Source organism: Pristiophorus japonicus, chromosome 3 (genome assembly GCF_044704955.1).
Source record: "Pristiophorus japonicus isolate sPriJap1 chromosome 3, sPriJap1.hap1, whole genome shotgun sequence".
Taxonomy (NCBI): Eukaryota; Metazoa; Chordata; class Chondrichthyes; family Pristiophoridae; genus Pristiophorus; species Pristiophorus japonicus.
The window spans coordinates 188,729,266-188,754,951 of NC_091979.1; the positions used below are offsets into that span (position 1 = coordinate 188,729,266).

General features: G+C 45.3%; 1 protein-coding gene across 1 annotated transcript in view; it reads right to left on the reverse strand.

Moving 5' to 3' along the window:
* Window positions 1-25,686, reverse strand: part of tspearb (thrombospondin-type laminin G domain and EAR repeats b) — an 81,877-nt gene that overhangs the window by 49,165 nt on the left and 7,026 nt on the right. The window contains exons 2-6 of the mRNA XM_070874895.1: window positions 23,012-23,232; window positions 20,421-20,659; window positions 14,458-14,548; window positions 10,725-10,881; window positions 1,019-1,150 (exon numbers count right to left, since the gene is read on the reverse strand). Coding sequence (XP_070730996.1) covers window positions 1,019-1,150; window positions 10,725-10,881; window positions 14,458-14,548; window positions 20,421-20,659; window positions 23,012-23,232 — 840 coding nt within the window. The remainder of the gene's footprint in view (window positions 1-1,018; window positions 1,151-10,724; window positions 10,882-14,457; window positions 14,549-20,420; window positions 20,660-23,011; window positions 23,233-25,686) is intronic.

Below are 25,686 nucleotides of genomic sequence, written 5' to 3' on the forward strand. Positions count from 1 at the left end.
TGCAATACTGAGGGAGTGCTGCATCGTCGGATGTGCCATCTTTCGGACATTAAACCAAGTCTGCTCTCTCAGGTGGATGTCAAAGATCTCATGGCACTATTTCGAAGAAGAGCACAGGAGTTTCCCCTGGTGCCTTGCCAATATTTATCCCTCGGACAACATATGATCTGGTCGTTAGCTTGTTATTGTAAGTGGGACCTTGCTATACGCAAATTGGCTGTTACGTTTGCTACTTTACAACTGTGATTACACTTCAAAAATGTTTGGCTATAAAGCACTTTAAGGCACTATATAAATGCAAGTTCTTTCTTTATTTGCCGCATTGTCAGAGGTGCTGTTTTTTGGGGAGAAAAGTCAGCTGTGACTCAGTGCTTCTGAGCACTCTTGCTTCTGAGTCAGAAGGTTGTAGGTTCAAGTCTCACTCCAGAGACTTGAGCATAAAAATCTAAGCTGTCACTCCAGTGCATACTGAGGAAACGCTGCACTACTGGAGGTCCCAGCTTTCGTTAAACCGAGGCCCCATCTGCTCTTTCAGGTGGACATAAAAGATCTGCTGGACTATTTTGAAGAGAAGGGGAGCTATCGCTGGTGTCAACATCACTAAAACAAATCATCTGGTCTTTATCACATTTGTGGGACTTTGCTGTGCACAAACTGGCTGCTGCGTTTCCTACATTACAACAGTGATTACACTTCAAAAGTATTTCAGTGGCTGTAAAGTGCTTTGAGACATCCTGAGGTCATGAAAGGCACTATATAAATGCAAGGCTTTCTTTTTTTCTCATTATCTCATTGCTCTTTGTGAGACCTTGCTGTGTGTAAATTGGCTACTGTGCTTCTAACATTACATAAATTCAAAAATGCACTTCATTAGCTGTAAAGCATATCGGAACATCCTGAGGTTGTTATAAAAGCAAGTTATTTCTTTCTTTACATACTCTACTGATTTACTAGCTGCGTTACTAAGAGGTAGCACAACAAACAATGCATCTGTACATTAATTATATTTTTGCATTACCTTTTAAGATTGACACCCAATTCTTTCCATCACAGATAAATAGGCCTTTATTGAAGACGTCAAACCAGAGGTGCCCAGCTTCATTCTCAGTGCAGGGTGGGTGGCTTCCGATCGTCACCTTCACTTCCGCTTCTGAATTCAACACAGAGGAGGTCAGCAACACTCACATCTACTGGAAATAAGTCATGAAAATAGAGTAGAGTGCAATAGGTCCAGGTGCCCTTCGCTTTCCATCCAGATCAATAGTCATACATCTCCATCAACAGCTTGCTTTATTACAGTAGCTTTAACATAGTTAAACGTCCCAAGGTGCTTCATAGGAGCGTTATCAGACCAAATTTGACAACGAGCCACATAAGGAGATATTCGAGCAGATGACCAAAAGCTCGGTTAAAGAAGTAGGTTTTAAGGAGCGTCTTCACGGAGGAGGGAGAGGTGGAGAGGCGGAGAGAATTTATTTTATTTATTCATTCATGGGATGTGGGCATCGCTGGCAAGTCCAGTATTAATTGCCCATCCTCAATTACCCTTGAAAAGGTGGTGGTGAGCCACCTGCTTGAACTGCTGCAGTCCGTGAGGTGAAGGTACTCCCATCCTGCTGTTAGGGAGGGAGTTCCAGGATTTTGACCCAAAAACAATGAAGAAACTGCGATAGATTTCCAAGTCAGGATGGTGAGTGACTTCAAGGGAAACTTGGAGGTGGTGGTGTTCCTACGCGCCTGCTGCCCTTGTCCTTCTAGGTGGTAGAGTTTGCAGGTTGGGGAGGGGCTGTCGAAGAAGCCTCTGCGCATTGCTGCAGTGCATCTTGTAGATGGTACGCTCATTGTGAAGACGCAACTTTGTCTCCACAAGGACTGCATGGTGGTTACTCTTACTGATGCTTCTGTGACAGGTAGATTGGTGAGGATGAGGTCAAGTAGGAATTTTCCCTCGTATTAGTTCTCTCACCACCTGCTAAAAGCCCCATTTGGCAGCTCAGTCAGTAGTGGTGCTATTGAGCCACTCTTGGGGATGAACATTTAAGTCCCCCACCCAGAGTACATTCTGTGCCCTCACTGCTTCTTCCAAGTGGTGTTCAACATGGAGGAGTACTGATTCAGCAGCTGAGGGAGGGCAATAGGTAGTAATCAGCAGTAGGTTTCCTTTCCCATACTTGACCTGATGACATGATACTTCATGGGGTGATGGAGGAGTCTGGGACGTTGGCTGATAGGGATGATTCTGTGAGTATGACTTTTTCAGGCTGTTGCTTGACTAGTTTGTGGGACAGCTATCCAAATTTTGGCACAAATCTCCAGATGTTGGTGAGGAGAACTCTACATGGCTGATTGGGCTGGGTGTGCCTTTGTTGTGTCCGAAGGCAATGTTGGGTGGTCCGTCCGGTTTTATTTTTATTATACATTTGATACGAGTGGTGACGTACTAGGCCATTTCAGAGGACGGAGGGCAGTTAAAAGACAACCACATTTCTGCAAGTTTTTGGGTCAATCTGATAGCTTCATGGTCATCATTACTGATACTAGCTTTTTATTCCATAATTATTGAATTAACTAAAGTTAAATTAACAAACTGCTAGGGTGGAATCCGAACTCATGTCTGCATATTATTAATCCGGGCTCTGGATTGCTAGTCCAGTAACATAACCACTATGTTGCCATACCCGTATTGTAAGGAGGAATTCCAGCGTTTAGAGCCAAGGCAGCAGAAGGCATGGCCGCCAAAGGTAGAACGATAAAAATTGAGGATGAGCAAGAGGCCAGAGTCGGATAAGAGCAGAGATCACAAAGGGGTATAGGGCAGGTGGAGGTTACAGAGATAGGAAGGGCCGACACCATGGAGGGATTTGGAAACAAGGATGAGAATTTTTAAACAGAGGCGTTGTCGGATTGGGAGCCAACCGCATATATCCACAGGGATAGATAATGACATGATTCACAATTCTGTCCTCGGCTATCCTGAAGGCAGTGACTCATATTGACATATAAATCCATGGGTGCCTCCATCTCTCCAATTCCACACCCTAAGTGACTGTTCTTTACATGGGATGTCTAGGCAACAACTTAGATTTATATAGCACCTCTAACGTAGTAAAACGTCCTGAGGCGTTTTCACAGAGGAGAAATGGAGTGGGTGTTTTGTTCATTGTCTTTGAGCACTTCCGTTTACTAGTTTAAAAAATTTTGGAGATGGTGGAGAAAGGGTTAGTTGACTGACAGTCAAGAATCATCCAATTGGGTAATTAAGTTTTTTCGCTTTCCAATTGGGGTGGGAAACATAGAAACATAGGGCCCAAGTTTCCACATGATTTGCGCCTGATTTTTAGGAGCAACTGGTGGAGAACGGACTATGTTAGAAATCGCAATTCTCCACATTTTTTTTTCTGCAGTTCTAGTCAGTTAGAACAGTTCTACTTTGGAACAGAATTTTTTCTTCAAAAGGGGGCGTGTCTGGCCACTGACGCCTGATTTGAAAGTTTCCACAGTGAAAACGTACTCCAAACTAAAGTAGAATGGAGCAAGTGAAGATTTTTGTAGAACTGAAAAAACCTGTTCTACACATTAAAAAATCAGGCGCAGGTTACAAATTAGGCGTCCAGAACGAGGTGGGGGGGGAAGGGAAGTCATTAAATTCTACAATCAATCCTTATTTATACTTCTACAAATATTATACAAATAAATCCAACCTGAATAAACATTTATAAGCAAAGAAAAGATTAAATAAACCATCTTCCTACCTGTGTGAAAGTGCTTCAGCCATCGTTCGTTGCCGCGGGGGATGGGGAAGGAAACCGCCGTTTGCCGCCGCGGAGGGGAGGGAGCGGAAGGAGACAGCGGTTTGTTGCCGCCGCGGAGGGGAGGGAGCGGAAGGAGACAGCCGTTTGTTGCCGCCGCGGAGGGGAGGGAGGGGAAGGAGACAGCGGTTTGTTGCCGCCGCGGAGGGGAGGGAGCGGAAGGAGACAGCGGTTTGTTGCCGCCGCGGAGGGGAGGGAGCGGAAGGAGACAGCGGTTTGTTGCCGCCGCGGAGGGGAGGGAGCGGAAGGAGACAGCGGTTTGTTGCCGCCGCGGAGGGGAGGGAGCGGAAGGAGACAGCGGTTTGTTGCCGCGGAGGGGAGGGAGGGGAAGGAGACAGCGGTTTGTTGCCGCCGCGGAGGGGAGGGAGGGGAAGGAGACAGCCGTTTGTTGCCGCGGAGGGGAGGGAGGGGAAGGAGACAGCGGTTTGTTGCCGCCGCGGAGGGGTGGGAGGGGAAGGAGACAGCGGTTTGTTGCCGCCGCGGAGGGGTGGGAGGGGAAGGAGACAGCGGTTTGTTGCCGCGGAGGGGAGGGAGGGGAAGGAGACAGCGGTTTGTTGCCGCCGCGGAGGGGAGGGAGGGGAAGGAGACAGCGGTTTGTTGCCGCGGAGGGGAGGGAGGGGAAGGAGACAGCGGTTTGTTGCCGCCGCGGAGGGGAGGGAGGGGAAGGAGACAGCGGTTTGTTGCCGCGGAGGGGAGGGAGGGGAAGGAGACAGCGGTTTGTTGCCGCCGCGGAGGGGAGGGAGGGGGAGGAAACCGTCGTTTGTTGCCGTGGAGGGTGGGAAGGGGAAGGAGACAGTGAGAAGGGTAGCCTCAGTGCTGATGGCAATGTGCTTTTATTAAAAAATGTTCAAAAATTAAACAGCTACAAAGAACTACAAAAATGGCCGAGTGCCAATGTTTTTTTCACACTGAGCATGCGCGAACGCTCCAACGCGCATGCGCAGCGTTGCCGGCAGGAAAAAAACTAATTTAAATAGTACCCGCCCCCTCCCACTTACAAAATCGGCGCGAGTGTAGGCTCCGCCTCCCTGGGCGCCGCGCCAAACAGACAAGGAGCTGCAAAGCGCTCGAGAATAGCGCGTTTTTTTCTGGCGCCGTTTTAGGCGCGAAAAATAGACGCCCAGCTCGGAGGGGCGCCCGTTTTTTATCCTGTGGAAACTTGGGCCCATAGAAACATAGAAACATAGAAAATAGGTGCAGGAGTAGGCCATTCGGCCCTTCGAGCCTGCACCGCCATTCAATGAGTTCATGGCTGAACATGCACTTCAGTACCCCATTCCTGCTTTCTCTCCATACCCCTTGATCCCCCTAGTAGTAAGGACTACATCTAACTCCTTTTTGAATATATTTAGTGAATTGGCCTCAAAAAATATTCCACAGGTTCACCACTCTCTGGGTGAAGAAGTTTCTCCTCATCTCGGTCCTAAATAGCTTACCCCTTATCCTTTGACTGTGACCCCTGGTTCTGGACTTCCCCAACATTGGGAACATTCTTCCTGCATCCAACCTGTCTAAACCCGTCAGAATTTTAAACGTTTCTATGAGATCCCCTCTCATTCTTCTGAACTCCAGTGAATACAAGCCCAGTTGATCCAGTCTTTCCTGGTATGTCAGTCCCGCCATCCCGGGAATCAGTCTGGTGAAACTTCGCTGCACTCCCTCAATAGCAAGACTGTCCATCCTCAAGTTAGGAGACCAAAACTGAACACAATATTCCAGGTGTGGCCTCACCAAGGCCCAGTGCAACTGTAGTAACACCTCCCTGCCCCTGTACTCAAATGCCCTCGCTATGAAGGCCAACATGCCATTTGCTTTCTTAACCGCCTGCTGTACCTGCATGCCAACCTTCAATGACTGATGTATCATGACACCCAGGTCTCATTGCACCTCCCCTTTTCCTAATCTGTCACCATTCAGATAATAGTCTGTCTCTCTGTTTTTACCACCAAAGTGGGTAACCTCACATTTATCTACATTATACTTCATTTGCCATGCATTTGCTCACTCACCTAACCTATCCAAGTTACTCTGCAGCCTCATAGCATCCTCCTCGCAGCTCACACTGCCACCCAACTTAGTGTCATCTGCAAATTTGGAGATACTACATTTAATCCCCTCGTCTAAATCATTAATGTACAATGTAAACAGCTGGGGCCCCAGCAGCGAACCTTGCGGTACCCCACTAGTCACTGCCTGCCATTCTGAAAAGTCCCCATTTACTCCTACTCTTGTGGTGCACCGCAAGGATGGACGTCTTGGGCAACCAATTGGGGGAGCGTGGGGGTGGGACAGTTGGAGGCGGGAGGCCATGTGATGAAACCGCAAGGAATACATCCAAACAGAGTTAGCAATTCCAGCTGACAGATGTTCCAGAGTGAAGGATCTATTTTGTGTTGTGGGTCAGTTTGTAGTCCTGCAGAGAACTGACAATATTCTTCCAGCGTCAGCTACATTCAAACACCAGGCAAAACTCAACCCAGGCCCGGTGAATACAAAAAGCATTCTGCTGTTATGTGTCTATAATGAAGTCTCTAAGCAATGCTCCACCTAAATTGCATGGCCGCGCATCGATCGGGAGGTTCCGCACAGACCACCCACCTGGTGTTACTATTAGTAAAGATACCATGCAGCAAATTCATGCATGTAAAAAAAAATTAGAGGGAACATTGTCCCTAAGTAATGCAAATGCTATAGAGATGAGGGACTTCAGTTATGTGGTGAGACTAGAGAAGCTGGGATTGTTCTCCTTAGAGCAGAGAAGGTTAAGGGGAGATTTAATGAAGGTGTTCTAAATTATGAGGGATTTTTGGAGAGTAAATAAGTAGAAAATGTTTCCACTGGCAGGTAACCAGAAGACACAGATTTACGATAACTGGCAAAAGAACCAGAGGTGGAATATGGAGAAGTTTTTTTACGCAGCGAGTTATTATGATGTTTTCACCACCTGAAAGGGTGGTGGAAATAGATTTGGTAGTAACTTTCAAAAGGGAAAAGGAAAACTTTGTTCGGCTATGTATGGGGAAAGGGGAGTGGAACTAATTAGATAGTTTTCTTCAAAGAGCAGACACAGGCACAATAGGCTGAATGGCCTCCTCATGTGCTGTAAGATTCTATGGTGGGGAAATTGCATAGCGCCTCATTTGGAGCCTGCGTGATGTGGGGAAGTCCCGCCCCACAACCTATATTCGGGTTACCGCCCCCGAGAGCAAGTGGAGTGCAAAATATCGCATTCCACTTGCTCTGTGGGACGCAAGTGGGGCACGAGCAGGCCAGAGGGACTCTGCGAGGGGCGCAGCGCAACAATCGTTAGCGGTGCCTGGGCGAAAAGTCGTCTGTGCCCCCTCCTCCCGTTAGCGCCCCCCCGTTAGACGCCAACTGGAGATGCAAACGCCCCGAATTTCTCCCCTATTATTCTAGTGTTGTTCTATAATGAGACGATATTAATATTAATCAAGTTATGCTAGTGTCTGTCAAGTAACACCCCTATGTAATATAGTGTCTAGGATCAATCTTATAAGAACACCCTTATATAATAAACAAATGCTATAGTGTCAGTCATACAGCAACAACAACAGCTAGCGCCTTTAACGTAGTAAAATATCCCACAGCGATTCATAGGAGCGTTATCAAATAATATCTGACATCGAGCCACGTAAGATGATATTAAGACAGGTGCCCAAAAAGTCTACAGTAGACCCTACTGTAAGGGAGTGCCTTGTGGCAGTGTGCCATCGCTATCTGGGTGGAAAGGAACATCATTTAGGGAGACCTATTGCCTGCCTCTGATCTGCACGTTTCCTGACAGATTTGTGGATCAGGATTGACAGAGACCAATGACCTGGGGCAGGCCAGAATATCCTGTTTTCCAGCTGCCAAATGAAACATGTGTGGGAGAGGCTGCAAAAGGGAGTCAAACAGAATTAAGATTGCATATGCAAAAAAAAACCTCCCTCGCCCAAATAGTTCTGTAGCTCCACCCAACATCATAATAACAAGGTTGGTTTCCATAGGAACCCCCAATAGAAAGATTTATCTTTGTGTTTTACAATGAATAGAGATCTGTAAATCTAAGTTTTCTGACGACACTAATTAGGTGGCATATAAGTGGTGTAGATGGCAGCAGAAAGTTGCAAAGGGACATTGATAGATTAAGTAAATGGGCAAAACTGGCAGATGGAGTTCAATGTAGAGAAATGTGAGGTCATCCACAATGGACTTAAGAAAAATAAATTAAAATATTTTGTAAATGGCGAGAAGTTAAGAACTGTAGATGAGCAGACAGATTTAGGGTCCATGTACAGAAATCACTAAAAGCTAGTGAACAGGTACACCAAAAATTAAAAAGGCTAATGCAATGCTGCTCATTATCTCAAGAAGGCTGGAACATAAAGGGAGGAAGTTATGTTGCAGCTGTATAGTGCTCCGATTAAACCCCATCTGGAGTACTACATTCAGTTCTGGGCACTGCACATTAAGAAGGATATATTAGCCTTGAGTGGGGTAGGCACAGGATGGTACAGTGCAGATTCACTTGTATTCCTTCAAGTGTAAAAAATTAAATGGTGATCTAATTGAGGTGTTTAAGATAATTAAAGGAAGATAGAGAGAAACTATTTCCTCTGGTGGCGGAGTCCAGAATAAGGGGTCATAACCTTAAAATTAGAGCTAGGCCATTCAGGGGTGATGTCAGGAAGCATGTCTTCACACAAAGGGTAATGGAAATCTAGAACTCGCCACCAAAAAGCTGCTGAGGCTGGGGGTGTCAATTGAAAATTTCAAAACTGAGATTAATAGATTTTTGTTAGGCAAGGGTATTAGGGTTACGGAACCAAGGTGGGTAGATAGAGTTAAGATACAGATTAGCCACGATCCAACTGAATGGCGGAATAGGCTCGCGTTGCCTACTCCTGATGCTATGTTACATAACTACATGGCAGCTAAACGGCACACAGCATAGTTACCCAAACAGGTTGTAAAAGTGCTTTAGGGGTGTGTTGGGAATGTAATGTGTTATATAAGCAAATTATTTATGTTGGTAATTCTCATGATTCCCATTCTTGTGTTTAAATTTCACCATGGCCTCACCCCTCCCTACCTCTGTAAACTCTTCCAGCCCTACAAACCTCTTCTTCTTCTTCTTCTTCTTTCGTATGGTAGTAGCAAAGCAAATCAAATGTCAATATCTAAGTCAGATATGCAGGCCAAAGCATGGATATCTTGTAGGCTACCTGCGAATCTCCTCTGAGGGCAATGCTCAATGATGTGCTCCAGGGTCTGATTAGGAATGCCACAGTCGCATGATGGGGATGTTTAATCTTCCATCTATGCAGAAGGTGGAAGCATCTACCATGACCAGTTCTGAGGTGGTTGATGGTTGCTCACTGTTTGCGAAGAAGGTTTGATCCTTCAGGTTGTGGGGTTCTCCATAAGGAATCCATTCCGTATGTCACAGTTCTTCCAAGTATTTTGCCATCGGTCATCAAGGCTGAGGAGAGGTCGCTGAAGGGCTTCGGCGATGGTCCAAAATGACCTTCTAGATTTAAAATGGGTTGGTGGTAGGTTGTTCAAGTCGGCCTGGTCGACATGTCTGTGCTGGTATAGCGGTTGTATTATCTGGAGACTGCATATTCGCGGCATAGGTGTGGTGGTGCAATGTTTGCAAGCACGGGCAGCCAAGGTGTTGTTGTTGATAAAAGTATACCGGTGTTAATTCTCATAGTAGAATTGAACTGGATATCAACAGATTTGACATGCGGACTTGATAGTCATGCCATAGAGCAGTACTCCGCTGTAGAGTACACCAGGGCGAGTGCTGCAATACAGAGGGTTTAAGCGCCTGCTTACCACGTGGATCCGGCGTGTTTCTGGATCAAGTTGATCCTACTCTTTAATTTCTTCCCAAGGTTCTGGAGATGTTGGAGGAGAAATTGGCCTGGTTTGCACCTCCCATTAGCACCTCTGATGGGTGGTGACAGGGTGCTAAGGGGTTACCGACTGGGCAAGGCGAAATCAGCGATGCCCGCGAACTTCCATGGCGGGTTTGTGCTGGCGCTACAATTTACAGCCTCGATCTCTTGCGCCCTGGAGATCATGACATCATCCAGGACGTAGTGCCCTGTTACCACCTGGATGTAAAATTCGTTGCAGCGTCGCCAGGCGTCAACAACAACAGCTGCAGGAGGCGTTGTCACCTCAGATGGCCGCTTGGGTGCGCTAATTAAAGGGAGTGGTGGTCAGGTAAACCAAACTTGAATTATGTCCCCAGAGTTGCATTTTGCTTTTTTTGTACCCTGTGATTGCTCAGCCCTGCACTCTCTTAGGGTAATGCTAGTGTCATCGCTTGATTTAGCATTCCACTTCTCTCTTGGAGTGCGAAAGCGAATGTTCCCAGCAGAATAAAATGTTTAGCGCCCAATGATACTTTTGCGCTCCCGCAAAAGTTAGCGCCCCATTAGTGGCTTGGTGTCAAATTTTTGTCTAGTACCACTCTTGTAAAGCATCTTAAGATGTTTTACTATATTAAAGGTGCTATATAAGGATAAATTGTTGTTGCTGTTGCGGTGGGGAGAGGGGGACGGGGTGGGGGGGAGTCTTTTGCTGTTAGACACGTCTGACCATGCCCACCGGGGGTCTACTGTTCCTGAGCACTCTCCAGCAATCCCTGCTAGTGTGGGCATGTGTGGCCAAAGGGTGCGGACGGGGTCGAGCTTGGCCCTGACGCTCATTCCCATATATTGGCCACTTGGGTGCAATCCTGGAAAGCGCCAAGTGTCCTGAGAACCATACTCCTGTGGGAGTCTTCAGGAGAGAAGAGAAAACTGACAGAGGAAAAGTTCATAAGATATATATATTTTAATGAAACCATAGTTCCACATACATGAGGAAGTCAAGATCGATCCACCAACTCTTCCTTACCGTATGGATGTTTCACAATGTCGGTCTCCGATGGCTTTAAAGGGACCTCTGTCAACATCTTCGGGACCAAGAGTGTGGCTAATCTGGGACTTGGATTGGGGCAGATTCTTCGAGTGGCATCAAATCCCGGTACCAGCACCAGCTGTCTCAGTAACCCCTGCAGCACAACAGATAGAACAATTTTAGAAGTTTTATTCTTCTTGTCTCACCAGTCCCCTCCATCCCTTTATTCACCTACCTGCCCAACACCTACCCTTTCCCAGGTATACTTTACACCATTGGGCAGGGACCAGCTGCTCCCTTCCTCGCTGACCCCTCCCCCTCAACCCTCCCATCAGGAGAATGGAGCAGTGTTAATTAATGTTTGATACTAATCCACATGTACGCTGATGACACCCAGCTCTATCTCACCACCACTTCTCGTGACCCTTCCACAGTCTCTAAATTGTCAGACTGCTTGTCCAACATCCAGTTCTGGATGAGCAGAAATTTTCTCCAATTAAATATTGAGAAGACCGAAGCCATTGTTTTCGGTCTGCACCACAAACTCTGTTGCTTCGCCAATGACTCCATACCTCTCACCAACTTCTGTCTGAGGCTGAACCACACTATTCACAACTTTGGCGTCATATTTGACCCTGAAATGTGCTATCGACCACATAACCGGGGCATAACTAAGACGGCCTATTTCCACCTCTGTAATATCGCCCGTCTCCACCGTTGCTTCAGCTCATCCATGCCTTTGTTACCTGTAGACTTGACTATTCCAACGCACTCCTGGCTGGCCTTCCACATTCTACCCTACATAAGATTGAGGCAAACCAAAACTCGGGTACCCGTGTCCTAACTCGCATCAAGTCACGTTCACCTATCACCTCTGTGGTCCCAGTTAAGCAACGCCTCAATTTCAAAATTCTCATTGTTGTTTTCAAATCCCTCCATGGCCTCGCCCCTCCCTATCTCTGTAATCTCCTCCAGCCCACAACCCCTCGAGATATCTGCGCTCCTCTAATTCCGCCCTCTTGAGCATCCCTGATTATAATCGCTCAACCACTGGTGGCCGTGCCTTCAGGTGCCAAGGTCCTAAGCTCTGGAATTCCCTCCTTAAACCTTGCTGCCTCTCTGCCTCTCCCTCCTCCTTTAAGATGCTCCTTAAAACCTACCTCTTTGACCAAGGTTTTGGTCACCTGCCCTAATTTCGCCTTATGTGGCTTCGTGTCAAATATTTTGTAGTGTAATACTCCTATGAAGTGCCTTGGGATGTTTTATTATGTTAAAACAATGACTACACTTCAAAAGTACTTAATTGACTGTAAAGTGCTTTGAGACATCCGACGGTCATGAAAGGCGCTATATAAATCCAAGTCTTTCTTTCTTTCTTCTTTAAAGGTGCTATATAAATACAAGTTGTTGCTGTTGTAGTAATCAGGGTGTTTGATCCTATTGGTACGTTTTGTTTTAAATGGCTGGGGCACTTTTCTCTAGAAAAGAGAAGGTTGAGGGCCGAACTAATAGAGCATAAGAACATAAGAATTAGGAACAGGAGTAGGCCATCTAGCCCCTCGAGCCTGCTCTGCCATTCAACAAGATCTTGGCTGATCTGGCCTTGGACTCAGCTCCACTTACCCGCCCGCTCCCCATAGAGGTCTTTAAAATTATGAAAGGGTTTGATAGGGTAGACATAGAGAAGCTATTTCCATTTGTGTGGGAGCCTAAAATTAGAGGCCATCAATATAAGATAGTCACCAATATATCCAATCGGGAATTCACGAGAAACTTCTTTACCCAGAGAATGGTTAGAATGTGGAACTCACTACCACAAGGAGTAGTTGAGGCAAATAGCAAGGGGAAGATAGATAAATACTTGTGGGAGAAAGGAATAGAAGGTTATGTCTGTGTGAGGAGTCTGAAATCTATTATCCAGCTTACAGTCAGGCAGAGAAACAGAAACTGTTGGAAATACACACGTCAGTCAGCATCTGAAAAGAGAAAAGACAATTGATTTTTTTCAGGTGCAGTCCTTTGACTGAAGGTGAAGTACTTAAGGAAGTGGCCCGAGAAATAATGGACACATTGGTGATCATTTTCCAACATTCTATAGATTCTGGATCAGTTCCTATGGATTGAAGGGTAGCTAATGTAACCCCACTTTTAAAAAAAAAGGAGGGATAGAGAAAACAGGGAATTATAGATCGGTTAGTCTGACATCGGTAGTGGGGAAAATGTTGGAATAAATTATTAAAGATGTAATAGTAGCGCATTTGGAAAGCAGTGACAGGATCGGTCCAAGTCAGCACGGATTTATGAAAGGGAAATCATGCTTGACAAATCTTCTAGAATTTTTTGAGGATGTAATTAGTAGAGTGGACAAGGGAGAACCAGTGGATGTGGTGTATTTGGACTTTCAAAAGGCTTTTGACAAGGTCCCACACAAGAGATTATTGTGCAAAATTAAAGCACATGGTAATGGGGGTAATGTATTGACTTGGACAGAGAACTGGTTGGCAGACAGGAAGCAAAGAGTAGGAATAAACGGGTCCTTTTCAGAATGTCAGGCAGTGACTAGCGGGGTACCGCAAGGTTTAGTGCTGGGACTCCAGCTATTTACAATATACATTAATGATTTAGATGAAGGAATTGAACGTAATATCTCCAAGTTTGCAGATGGCACTAAGCTGGGTGGCAGTGTGAGCTGTGAGGAGGATGCTAAGAGGCTACAGGGTGACAGGGTAGGTGAATGGGAAAATGCATGGCAGATGCAGTATAATATAGATAAATGTGAGGTTATCCACTTTGGGGGCAAAAACATGAAGGCAGAATATTATCTGAATGGTGACAGATTAGGAAAAGGGGAGGTGCAACGAGACCTGGGTGTCATGGTACATCGGTCATTGAAAGTTGGCATGCAGGTGCAGCAGGCAGTGAAGAAGGCAAATGGCATGTTGGCCTTCATAGCGAGAGGATTTGAGTATAGGAGCAGGGAGGTCTTACTGCAGTCGTACAGGGCCTTGGTGATGCCATACCTTGAATATTGTGTACAGTTTTGGTCTGCTAAGCTGAAGAAGGACATTCTTGTCATTGAGGGAGTGCAGTGAAGGTTCACCAGACTGATTCCCAGGATGGCAGGACTGACATATGAAGAAAGACTGGATCGACTAGGCTTATGTTCACTGGAATTTAGAAGAATGAGAGGGGATCTCATAGAAACAATAACATTCTGACGGGATTGGACAGGTTAGATGCAGGAAGAATGTTCCTGATGTTGGGGAAGTCCAGAACCAGGGGTCATAGTCTAAGGATAAGGGGTAAGCCATTTAGGACTGAGATGAGGAGAAACTTTTTCACTCAGAGAATTGTGTGCCTGTGGAATTCTATAACAGAAAATTGTTGAGGCCAGTTCGTTAGATATATTCAAAAGGGAGTTAGATGTGGCCCTTATGGCTAAAGGGATCAAGGGGTATGGAGAGAAAGCAGGAATGGGGTACTGAGGTTGCATGATCATATTGAATGGTGGTGCAGGCTTGAAGGGCCGAATGGCCTACTCCTGCATCTATTTTCTATGTTTCTATGTTTCTATGCACCTGAAAGATGAACCTGTCTATTCTCTATAGAGATGCAGTTTCTGTTTTTATTTCTGATTTCCATTATTAGTCTTGAAATGAATATTTGTATTTGACAGTTAGAAAGGTTTGTGCACTTGGATCTTGAACTGTACACTTCCCCATACACCTACTGAAAACAGTCCCTTCCGTCTCCTCCTGTTCCCAATGTAGAATCGAGATCTCGCCGTGTTTAAATCTTCAGGGAATGGAATGTCCAGAAACCTATGGAAAGTACAGTTCTGTTTTAGACACAGGTAAAACGTAGCAACATTCTAGAGAGAGATCAGACCGATAAAACTTACCAAAGTCCCATGGAAAGAGAGAGTGGGCAGACAGGTAAAACTTAGCAACATCCCACAGAGAGAGCAGAGAGGTAAACCATAGCAAAGTCCAACAGAGAGAGAGAGAGACAGACAGACAGACAGACAGGTAAACCATAGCAAAGTCCAACAGAGAGACAGAGAGACAGACAGGTAAACCATAGCAAAGTCCAACAGAGAGACAGAGAGACAGACAGGTAAAACATAGCAATGTCAGCTGTGGCTCAGTTGGTAGCATTCTCGTCTCTGAGTCAGAAGATTGTGGGTGCAAATTGGCTGTCACGTTTCATAAGAACATAAGAACATAAGAAATAAGAGCAGGAGTAGGCCATTTAGCCCCTCGAGCCTGCTCCGCCATTCAATGAGATCATGGCTGATCTGATACCTCAACTCCACTTTCCTACACTATCCCCATATCCCTTGATTCCCTTAATATCCAAAAATCTGTCGATCTCTGACTTATTCAACGACTGAACATCCACATCCCTCTGGGGTAGAGAATTCCAAAGATTCACCACCCTCCCAGTGAAGAAATGTCTCCTCATTACGGTCCTAAATGGCCGATTCCTTTTTCTGAGACTGTGACCCCTGGTTCTAGACGCCCCAACCAGGGGAAACATCCTCCCTGCATCTACCCTGTGAAACCCTGTAAGAATTTTGAATGTTTCAATAAAATCGCCTCTCATTCTTCTAAACTCTAGAGAGTTTATGCCTAGTCTACTCAATCTCTCCTGTTGGGACAATCCCCCCTATCCCAGGAATCAGTCTGGTGAACCTTCGTTGCACTCCCTCTATGACAAGTTGATCCTTCCTTAGGTAAGGAAACCAAAACTGTACACAATACTCCAGGTGTGGTCTCACCCGGGCCTTGTATAATTGCAGTAAGATATCTTTAGGGGCGAAATTCCCCAGCGCTTCATTTGGGGGCAGTATCCGAGTCGGGGAATGACTTCATGTGATCGGCGCGGAAGTCCCGCCTCGGCTGCAGAATTATGGTTACCGCTCCTCACAGGGAGTGGAGCGTAATATCGCACGCTCCAATTCCTGTTGGGGCAGGTTCAGGGCGCTACTCGGTTAAAGGGGAGGGCTGCTACACACACTGCCGGGCCTCTGATGGCCTCCTGAGCCACCAGGGTGGTGTGGTGCCGAAGCTGCAGCCTGGTACCCAAACGGAGTACCGGGTTGCACGATGGCAGCCCAGACCATGCTAAAGAGACACCAGTGAGTCGGCCAAAAGTAGAAAATGACGGTTTGCAAGGCTCACCACCTCCCCTTCAACTTCCACTCCGCGAGCGGATGCTGGCCCTGTTCTCAACCCGCGAGGCTGGTGCAGAATCCACTTGTGGCAGCCTCACGAGGCACTGGCCACTTTATGCCACGGGACAGAAAGGGGCCGCCGTGCGACATTGAGGATTCGCTGTGCACGCCAATGATGTCAACGCTGGTTGCATGACAGACCAGGACACTACCGGCGGGGGGGTGGCACTCCTGTGACAGTGTCTTCACTAACTCCCGTACAATTTCGCGGGAGCCGGTAGCGCACCTACCCCCCTAGAGGCGCTAACAGGAGGCGCAAAACAGGGCAATATCAGCCCCCTTCACTCTTATAGTCAAATCCTCTTGTAATACAGGCCAACATACCATTTGCTTTATTAACTGCTTGCTGTACCTGCATGTTAATTTTTAGTGATTTGTGTGCAAGGACACCCAGGTCCTTCTGAACACCAACATTTCCCAATTCCAAGAGCCCTAATTTTGTTTAATAACCTCTTGTGTGGCACTTTATCGAATGCCTTCTGAAAACCACATCCACTGGTTCCCCCTTATCTATTCTGCTAGTTACAACCTCAAAAAACTCTAACAGATTTGTCAAACATGAGTTCCCTTTCATAAATCTGTGTTGACTCTGCCCAATCCTATTATTATTTTCTAAGTGCCCTGTTACCACGTCCTTAATAATAGATTCTAGCATTTTCCCTATTACTGATGTCAGGCTAACTGGTCTGTAGTTCCCCATTTTCTCTCCCCCTCCTTTCTTAAATAGCAGGGCTACATTTGCTACATTTCAATCTGCGAGAACCGTTCGAGAATCTATGGAATTTTGGAACAACTATTGCATCCACTATCTCTATTGCCACTGCTTTCAAATCCCAAGGATGTAGGCCATCAGGTCCAGGGGATTTATCAGCTTTCAGTCCCATTAATTTCCCCAGTACTATTTTTTAGAAATAATAATTTCCTTTGGTTCCTCATTCTCGCTAGATCCTTGGTACCCCACTATTTCCAGGAGGTTTTTCACGTCTTCTTCCGTGAAGACAGACACAAAGTATTTGTTTAATTTCTCTGCCATTTCCTTATTCCCATTATAATTTCTCCTGTCTCAGCCTGTAAGGAACCCACATTTACTTTCGCTAATCTTTTCCTTTTAACATACTTTTAGAAGCTTTTACAGTCTTTTTTTTTGTCTCTCGTTAGTTTACTCTCATATTCTGTTTTTCCTTTCTTTATCAATTTCTTGGTCCTTCTTTGCTGAATTCTAAAACCCTCCCAATCCTCAGGCTTACTGCTCTTTTTGGCAACATTATAAGCTTATTCCTTTGATCTAATACTATAATACTATCTTTAACTTCTCTTGTTAGCCACGGTTGGACCACTTTTCCTGTGGGGTTTTTGTGCCTTAAAGTCATGTATATTTGTTGTAAATTATGTATTAATTCTTTAAATGCTAGTTATTGCTTGTCTACAGTCATACCTTTTAATGTAGTCTCCCAATCTATCTTAGCCAACTTGCCCCTCATAGCTACGTAGTTTGCTTTGTTTAGATTTAAGACCTTAGTTTCAGATTTAACTAAATCACTTTCAAACTTAATATAAAATTCTATTATATTATGGTCACTCTTCCCGAAGGGCCCTTTTACTACAAGGTTATTAATTAGCTCTTTCTCATTGCACAATATTAGCTCTAAAATAGCCTGTTCCTTATTTGGTTCCTCAACATACTGATCTAGCAAATTATCTTGTTCCATTAATTTGTTCTCTACACTATTACTGCAAATTTGGCTTGTCCAGTCTATATGTAGATTAAAGTCCCTCATGATTATATAGAAACATAGAAACATAGAAAGTAGGTGCAGGAGTAGGCCATTCGGCCCTTCGAGCCTGCACCACCATTCAATATGATTATGGCATGTGTGGGACCTGCATTACTGTATTACCCTTGTTACATGTGCCTCTAATTTCCTGATTTATATCTTGCCCTATATCACAACTACTGTTTGAGGGCCCATAAACAACTCCCACCAATGTTTTCTGCCCCTTGCTGTTTCTTAGCTCCACCCAAACTGATTCTACTTCTTGATTTTTGGAGCTAAGATCCTTTCCTACATTACAACAGTGGCTACACTTCAAAAGTACTCAATTGGCTGTAATGTGCTTTGGGATGTCCGGTGGTCATGAAAGGCACTATATAAATGCAAGTCTTTTCTTTTCAATGTCCCACAGAGAGCAGACAGGTAAAACAACCAAGATCACAGCGAGAGGCAATGTTCCCACTATATGTTTTACAGCCCATTCAAATTTCTGCACATGTGCGATTTTTCCATTTAAAAGCTGCTGAACAGCCTGTGTGGGAACTGCAGATTGCTGCGAGAGACTGCTTGCAGTTCGCAGAAACACATCAATTACATCATCCCTTAATCTTCTGTACTGAAGGGAATATAAGCCATGCAACTGTCCTCATAGAATCATAGAATAATACAGCACAGAAGAAGGCCATTCGGCCATCGTGGCTATTGTAGAATTTACCAATATCTCGCAAAGATTCCAGGTACCTTTCCCCTGCAGAGGAGAAGAATCCCTTTCTGGGCTTTTAAAATGGGTTTAAAGGGGCAGACAAAGCCTGCGGGGGATAAAAGGGGATGCATTCATGGAGAACCCCCCCCCCCCCAGTGTTTGGACTCATAGGAAAAGGAATTCAAAATGGACCTAAATTACAGAAGCTTGAGATCCCCTAAACATTATGGGAAGGAGCATATCAATTTTAAGATTCTACAACATTTTGGCTGTGAAAAAGAGTTACCAAATACAGGAGATAGGGCTAACCTCTGAAGCAATTCACCCCCTAAGAGATAATCGAATTATCCAATCAAGCACAATGGAAATCATGGTCAGGAAACTGGACAATCCTAAAACAATGCAAAACCAGTGAGAGCACATTCTCACACCCTAAGCGAGTTACTGCTGACAAAGGAGACATTTGAAAATCAATGGACAGAACAGTTTAAACAGAGCCCAAGAGATTTGATGGGAGATAACGGAGCCTTTTTTTTGGATATATCTATCACCCAATTTTACAAGGAAAAACTAGCAGAACACAGACTGGAACTCGCACAGACTTGAACAGAACACAGACTTGAACTCGCACAGACTCGAACAAGGACACAGACTGCAACACAGACACAGACACAAGCAGCCTGCTTCCTCTACAATGAAGAAATGGAATAGTGAAGGAAACTACCAGAACTCATCAGGAACTGACCGAGCACGAGGCCCACGAAACGGAAGGTTGTCAGCAACAAAATTGACAACCCCTCTACAATCTACTTCTGAACGACCCAACAGGGGGAGAAATTACCAAAAGGGACTAACTAAAACTATTCCTAAGCAAAGAAAGTGGGTACTTGCCCCATACATCCAAAACGCAACTTAGCGCATCAACGGACGCACCCCAACCGAAGACTACGCAGTCTGAAGTCCTCTCCTCTGTCCAGGGTGCGGCTCGCCTAGAAGGCCAAGTGCAGCGAACCCCGAAACCGTGATTCACCGGCAACTGTCTAAAGGGATTGGTGAGCATAGCCTCTGAACCCTCAGAGCTATAACTTAGTTAGTTGGGGGAATTGGGAGGGGGGAGGCTGGGATAACTTGTGTAAATGTATCTGCATCCTCCTCTTTATCCCATTTAGAGTTTAAGCTGAATTCTTTTCCCCACAGGCTGTAATTTGACAATTTATTCAATGTGTTGTACCCTTCAGTGTGTATTGGTCTGTGTGTGTTATTAAAGGTGTGCCTTTTACTTCTTTTTAAACACAATAAAGCCATACCTGCTTCCTACCTTGAAACCGATTGTCTGTCCAAGTCTGTCACAGTCCCTTCATAATTCCAGTGTCTAGAACCAAGGGTGTGGGAGCAATTCGGAACCGCTCATATAAGGTCAGAAGGGAAAGTTGACCCCCTGCAAACCACCCCTTACACTATGCCAGCTCTTTGAAAGAGCTATCCAATTAGTCCCATTCCCCAACCTTTTCCCCATAGTCCTGAAAAATGTTCCCAATTCAAATATTTAGCTTATTCCCTTTTGAAAGTTATTATTGAATCTGCTTCCACCACCCTTTCAGGAAGTGCATTCCACAGCATAACAACTCTCTGTACAAAAAAAATGTCTCCTCATCTCACCTCTGGTTCTTTTGCCAATTATCTTAAATCTGTGTCCTCTGGTTACCGAACCCCCTACCAGTAGAAACAGTTACTCTATCAAAGCTCTTCATGATTTTGAACACCTCTATTAAATCTCCCCTTCACCTCCTCTGCTCTTAGCAGAACAATCCCATCTTCTCCAGTCTCTCCATGTAATTTAACCCTTTAAAAAAAAAAAGTTGACCCTGAATCACCCACTATGACCTCGGTAGGAGATCAGAGGAACATTTGATTAACCCGCGTGTCGTACCTCTCCGCTGCCGCGGATATCGGGCGAAGGGAAGGGCTTGAGAATTACTCACATTTCTATAGGGGGGCAGCAGTCCACGGCGAGAGATGCAAAATTGGCCGATACAGCCAGAACCAAAGTGTGCCAGTGCCGATCGGCTAGGTAGACATCTCGGAATGTGACTCGCTTCCTGCGGCTATACGGGAGGTCACCGTGGGAGAACTCAAGGTGGAGCTTGTCAGACGAGACTCTCAGCCCGAGCAGCATGTGATTCGAGTTCTCCTGGAGCAAAGTGATGATGTATTCGTTCTTCTGGAAAGCAAATGGAATTAGCTTGATTAGAAGAGAAGTTTTCCAATGAGCAGGTTAAGTCCATGATGCCCCTTTTTGGTAGATCAACCCCAGCTACCTACTCACCTTCTCAGCTTTGTGTCAGCTGTGGTGCAGTGGGTAGCACTCTTGTCTTTGAGTCAGAACGTAGTTGGATCAAGTCCCACTCTAGATTCTTGAGTACAAAATCTAGGCTGAAACAACACTGCAGTACTGAGGAAGTGCTGCACTGTTGGAGGTGCCGTCTTTCAGATGCAACTTTAAACCGAGGCACCATCTGCCCTCTCAGGTACATGTAAAAGATCCCACTGCACTATTTCGAAGAAAAGCAGGGAAGTTTTCCCCGGTATCCTGGCCGATAATTATCGCTCAACCAACATCGCTAAAATTAATTATCTGGTCATTTATCTCATTGCTGTTTGTGGGAGTGTGCTGTGGCAAATTGGCTACATTACAACAGTGATTACACTTCAAAAAGCACTTCATTGGTTGTAAAGCACTTTCGGATGTTCTGAAAGGTGTTTTATAAATGCTAGTCTTCTTTCTTTATCATTCAACCCCAATTCTCTCCAAAAATGGATCTCATTATCCAGAGAACTCATTCATACTGATGACTCCAATGGTCTCTGTAGCAACTCATTTCAGAAGCCTAGTACTCTTTGGATGTGAAAGTTCCACAGGATTTTCCCTCTTACTCCTCTGTCAAGGTAAATTAAATCCTTCTTATGATTTAATGTCACACAATACTTGAAGGGGAGTCTCATCAATACAGTGGCAAAAGAATTCACTGATTCATATTTGTATTCCAGCTGTCTGGAACCCAGTACAGATTCTGCCTTTTTCTTTAATCTGAAGTTCATTGGTTGATGCCCATCCCACAATCAGCCATCAGAGACCAAACTCACAATCACAAGACCACTTTAGAATGGGGTATATTGGAGGGAGACTGTTCATCAGCTCATTAAAGAATCTAAAGATCTGAACTTCCTCCTCCCACCCACATACCCCTGATCTTGATAGCAGATTCACTGCCAGATATTACATTTTTAAATGATTTTAAAAACAGCAGCTCCAGTAACCACACTGACAGGTAATTACTGTAAAAGAAAAAAAGAATGACTTGCATTTATATAGCACCTTGTATGACCTCAGGACATCCCAAAGTGCTTTACAGCCAATGAAGAACTTTTGAAGTATAGTCACAGTAGTAATGTCGAAAACAAGGCAGCTAATTGTGCACAGCAAGTTCCCACAAACAGCAGCGTTATAATGACCAGATAATCTGTTCTGGATTGAGATGTTGGTTGTGGGATATATATTGGCAAGGACACCGTGCAGAACTACCCTGCTCTTCTTCAAATAGTGCCTTGGGATCTTTTATGCCCACTTGAGAGGGGAGATGGGACCTCAGTTTAATGTCTCAACCAAAAGACCGGCACCTCAGAAAATGTAGTACTCCCTCAGTCGCTGGAATGGGACTTGAACCCGCGATCATCTGACTCAGAGGCATGAGTACTATGCACTGAGCCATAAAATGATGGGCTAGAAATTGTGGTTGGAAGCGTACCTCCAGAGTATGCCTCTGACCCGTGAAACAATGACAAAAGTACCTGTTGGCGGCCAGGCTCGAGACAGAAGGCAAGCATCCCTGGGATCATGGTCATCCAATCAATCAGCAGAATTCCATTTCAATAATTTACGAAGGAAATCCCCTAATGATAAGTAATGGAATCCCCAAATCTAATAATTATACAATGTACAAAAAATTGGAATTTTATTCATAATTACCTTCATTCCACCAACCTCACTAAAAATTAAATGTTTTGATATTTTTATACATCATTTAAAGTGTAATCCCAGCCAATATTTCCATAAACTCATTTAGTACAGTGTATATACATAAATTAGGATATGAAAATGTTTAATTAAAACCTTAGATATCCACTTACGCTGGTGCAAACAGGTCCTGCGCCTGCTTGCATTAAACGTAAGACTTCCATGTACTATCGCTGGACAAATAGCCCAACTCTGTGCCAACGATTGTTTTTTCACCTGTGTTGACCGGCCGCAAGTATCGGAAATCCCAAACTTGTGGCGCATTTCAAAGGAATATGACAGCATACTCTGAGAGTACGCTGTCATGTTTGCCGCAGTTTCAGGGCTGATATTGCACCAAAATATGTCTCTGTAATATCATCACTACTGCATCCTTAGACAATACCCAGTACCAGTTCTCTTAGCACTAACCCTGGTACACGACTAGGCAAACAATGAAAATGTTGCACCAACGTAACTCATTAATATCCCATTAGCTGTGTCCAGTTTTGACAGTACCTTTGATGTCATGCTGTTCACTTTCAGTGTGATGACAATGGAGAACTCAGCTGGGAAGTAGTTACAGATTTTGAAGATGAGAGAAGCTGAGAAGCTGACTGCCTTCGCATCCTTACTGAGTCGCAGTCCACGGGCTCCGCGTTCCTGGACCATCCTGACTCCATTCACCTGTATCCGAGGAGCTTCAATAACTTCCGACAGAAGATCCAATGGTTGCAAATCTAAAGAAAGGCATTAGTGTTAAAGACAGAACTCAGAGCACATCAATATGAGGACTGTGAGGATTACGTCAAACTGTACACCTCCCACACACACAGCAAACTGTACACCACCCAAAAACAGCAAACTGTGCATCACCCACACATCAAACTGTACACACCCAAACACAGCAAACTGTATACCACCCACACACAGCAAACTGTACACCACCCAAACACAGCAAACTGTACACCACCCAAACACAGCAAACTGTACACCACCCAAAAACAGCAAACTGTGCATCACCCACACATCAAACTGTACACACCCAAACACAGCAAACTGTACACCACCCACACACAGCAAACAGTAGGCTCCCAACCACAGCAAACTGTACACCGCCCACACACAGCAAACTGTACACCACCCAAACACAGCAAACTGTACACCACCCAAACACAGCAAACTGTACACCACCCAAACACAGCAAACTGTACACCACCCAAACACAGCAAACTGTACACCACCCAAACACAACAAACTGTACACCACCCAAACACAGCAAACTGTACACCACCCAAACACAGCAAACTGTACACCACCCACACACAGCTAACTGTACACCACCCAAACACAGCAAACGGTACACCACCCACACACAGCAAACTGTACACCACCGACACACAGCAAACTGTACACCACCCAAACACAGCAAACTGTACACCACACAAATACAGCAAACTGTACACCACCGACACACAGCAAACTGTATACCACCCAAACACAGCAAACAGTACACCACGCAAACACAGCAAACGGTACACCATCCAAACACAGCAAACTGTACACCACCCAAACACAGCAAACTGTACACCACCCACACACATCAAACTGTACACCACCCAAACACAGCAAACTGTACACCACCCAAACACAGCAAACTGTACACCACCCACACACAGCAAACTGTACACCACCCAAACACAGCAAACTGTACACCACCCAAACACAGCAAACTGTACACCACCCAAACACAGCAAACTGTACACCACACAAATACAGCAAACTGTACACCACCGAAACACAGCAAACTGTATACCACCCAAACACAGCAAACAGTACACCACCCAAACACAGCAAACTGTACACCACCCAAACACAGCAAACTGTACAACACACAAATACAGCAAACTGTACACACCCACATACAGCAAACTGTACACCACCAACACACAGCAAACTGTATACCACCCAAACACAGCAAACAGTACACCACCCAAACACAGCAAACGGTACACCACCCAAACACAGCAAACTGTACACCACCCAAATACAGCAAACTGTACACACCCAAACACAGCAAACTGTACACCACCGACACACAGCAAACTGTACACCATCGACACACAGCAAACTGTACACCACCCAAATACAGCAAACTGTACACACCCACACACAGCAAACTGTACACCACCCAAACACAGCAAACAGTACACCACCCAAACACAACAAACTGTACACCACCCACAAACAGCAAACTGTACACCACCGACACACAGCAAACTGTACACCACCCAAACACAACAAACTGTACACCACACAAATACAGCAAACTGTACACACCCACATACAGCAAACTGTACACCACCGACACACAACAAACTGTATACCACCCAAACACAGCAAACAGTACACCACCCAAACACAGCAAACGGTACACCACCCAAACACAGCAAACTGTACACCACCCAAATACAGCAAACTGTACGCACCCACACACAGCAAACTGTACACCACCCAAACACAGCAAACAGTACACCACCCAAACACAACAAATTGTACACCACCCACAAACAGCAAACTGTACACCACCGACACACAGCAAACTGTACACCACCCAAACACAACAAACTGTACACCACCCAAACACAGCAAACTGTACACCACCCACACACAGCAAACTGTACACCACCCACACACAGCAAACTGTACACCACCGACACACAGCAAACTGTACACACCCACATACAGCAAACTGTACACCACCGACACACAGCAAACTGTATACCACCCAAACACAGCAAACGGCACACCACCCAAACACAGCAAACTGTACACCACCCAAACACAGCAAACTGTACACCACACAAATACAGCAAACTGTACACACCCACATACAGCAAACAGTACACCACCGACACACAGCAAACTGTATGCCACCCAAACACAGCAAACAGTACACCACCCAAACACAGCAAACGATACACCACCCAAACACAGCAAACTATACACCACCCACACACAGCAAACTGTACACCACCCACACACAGCAAACTGTACACCACCCAAACACAGCAAACTATACAACACCCAAACACATCGAACTGTACACTACCACTAAAAGCATCAAAAGTCACATATCAACTTCAATCAAAACCTGGTTAAATGTTTGAGAAACCCAAAGATGGCAGTGTGGA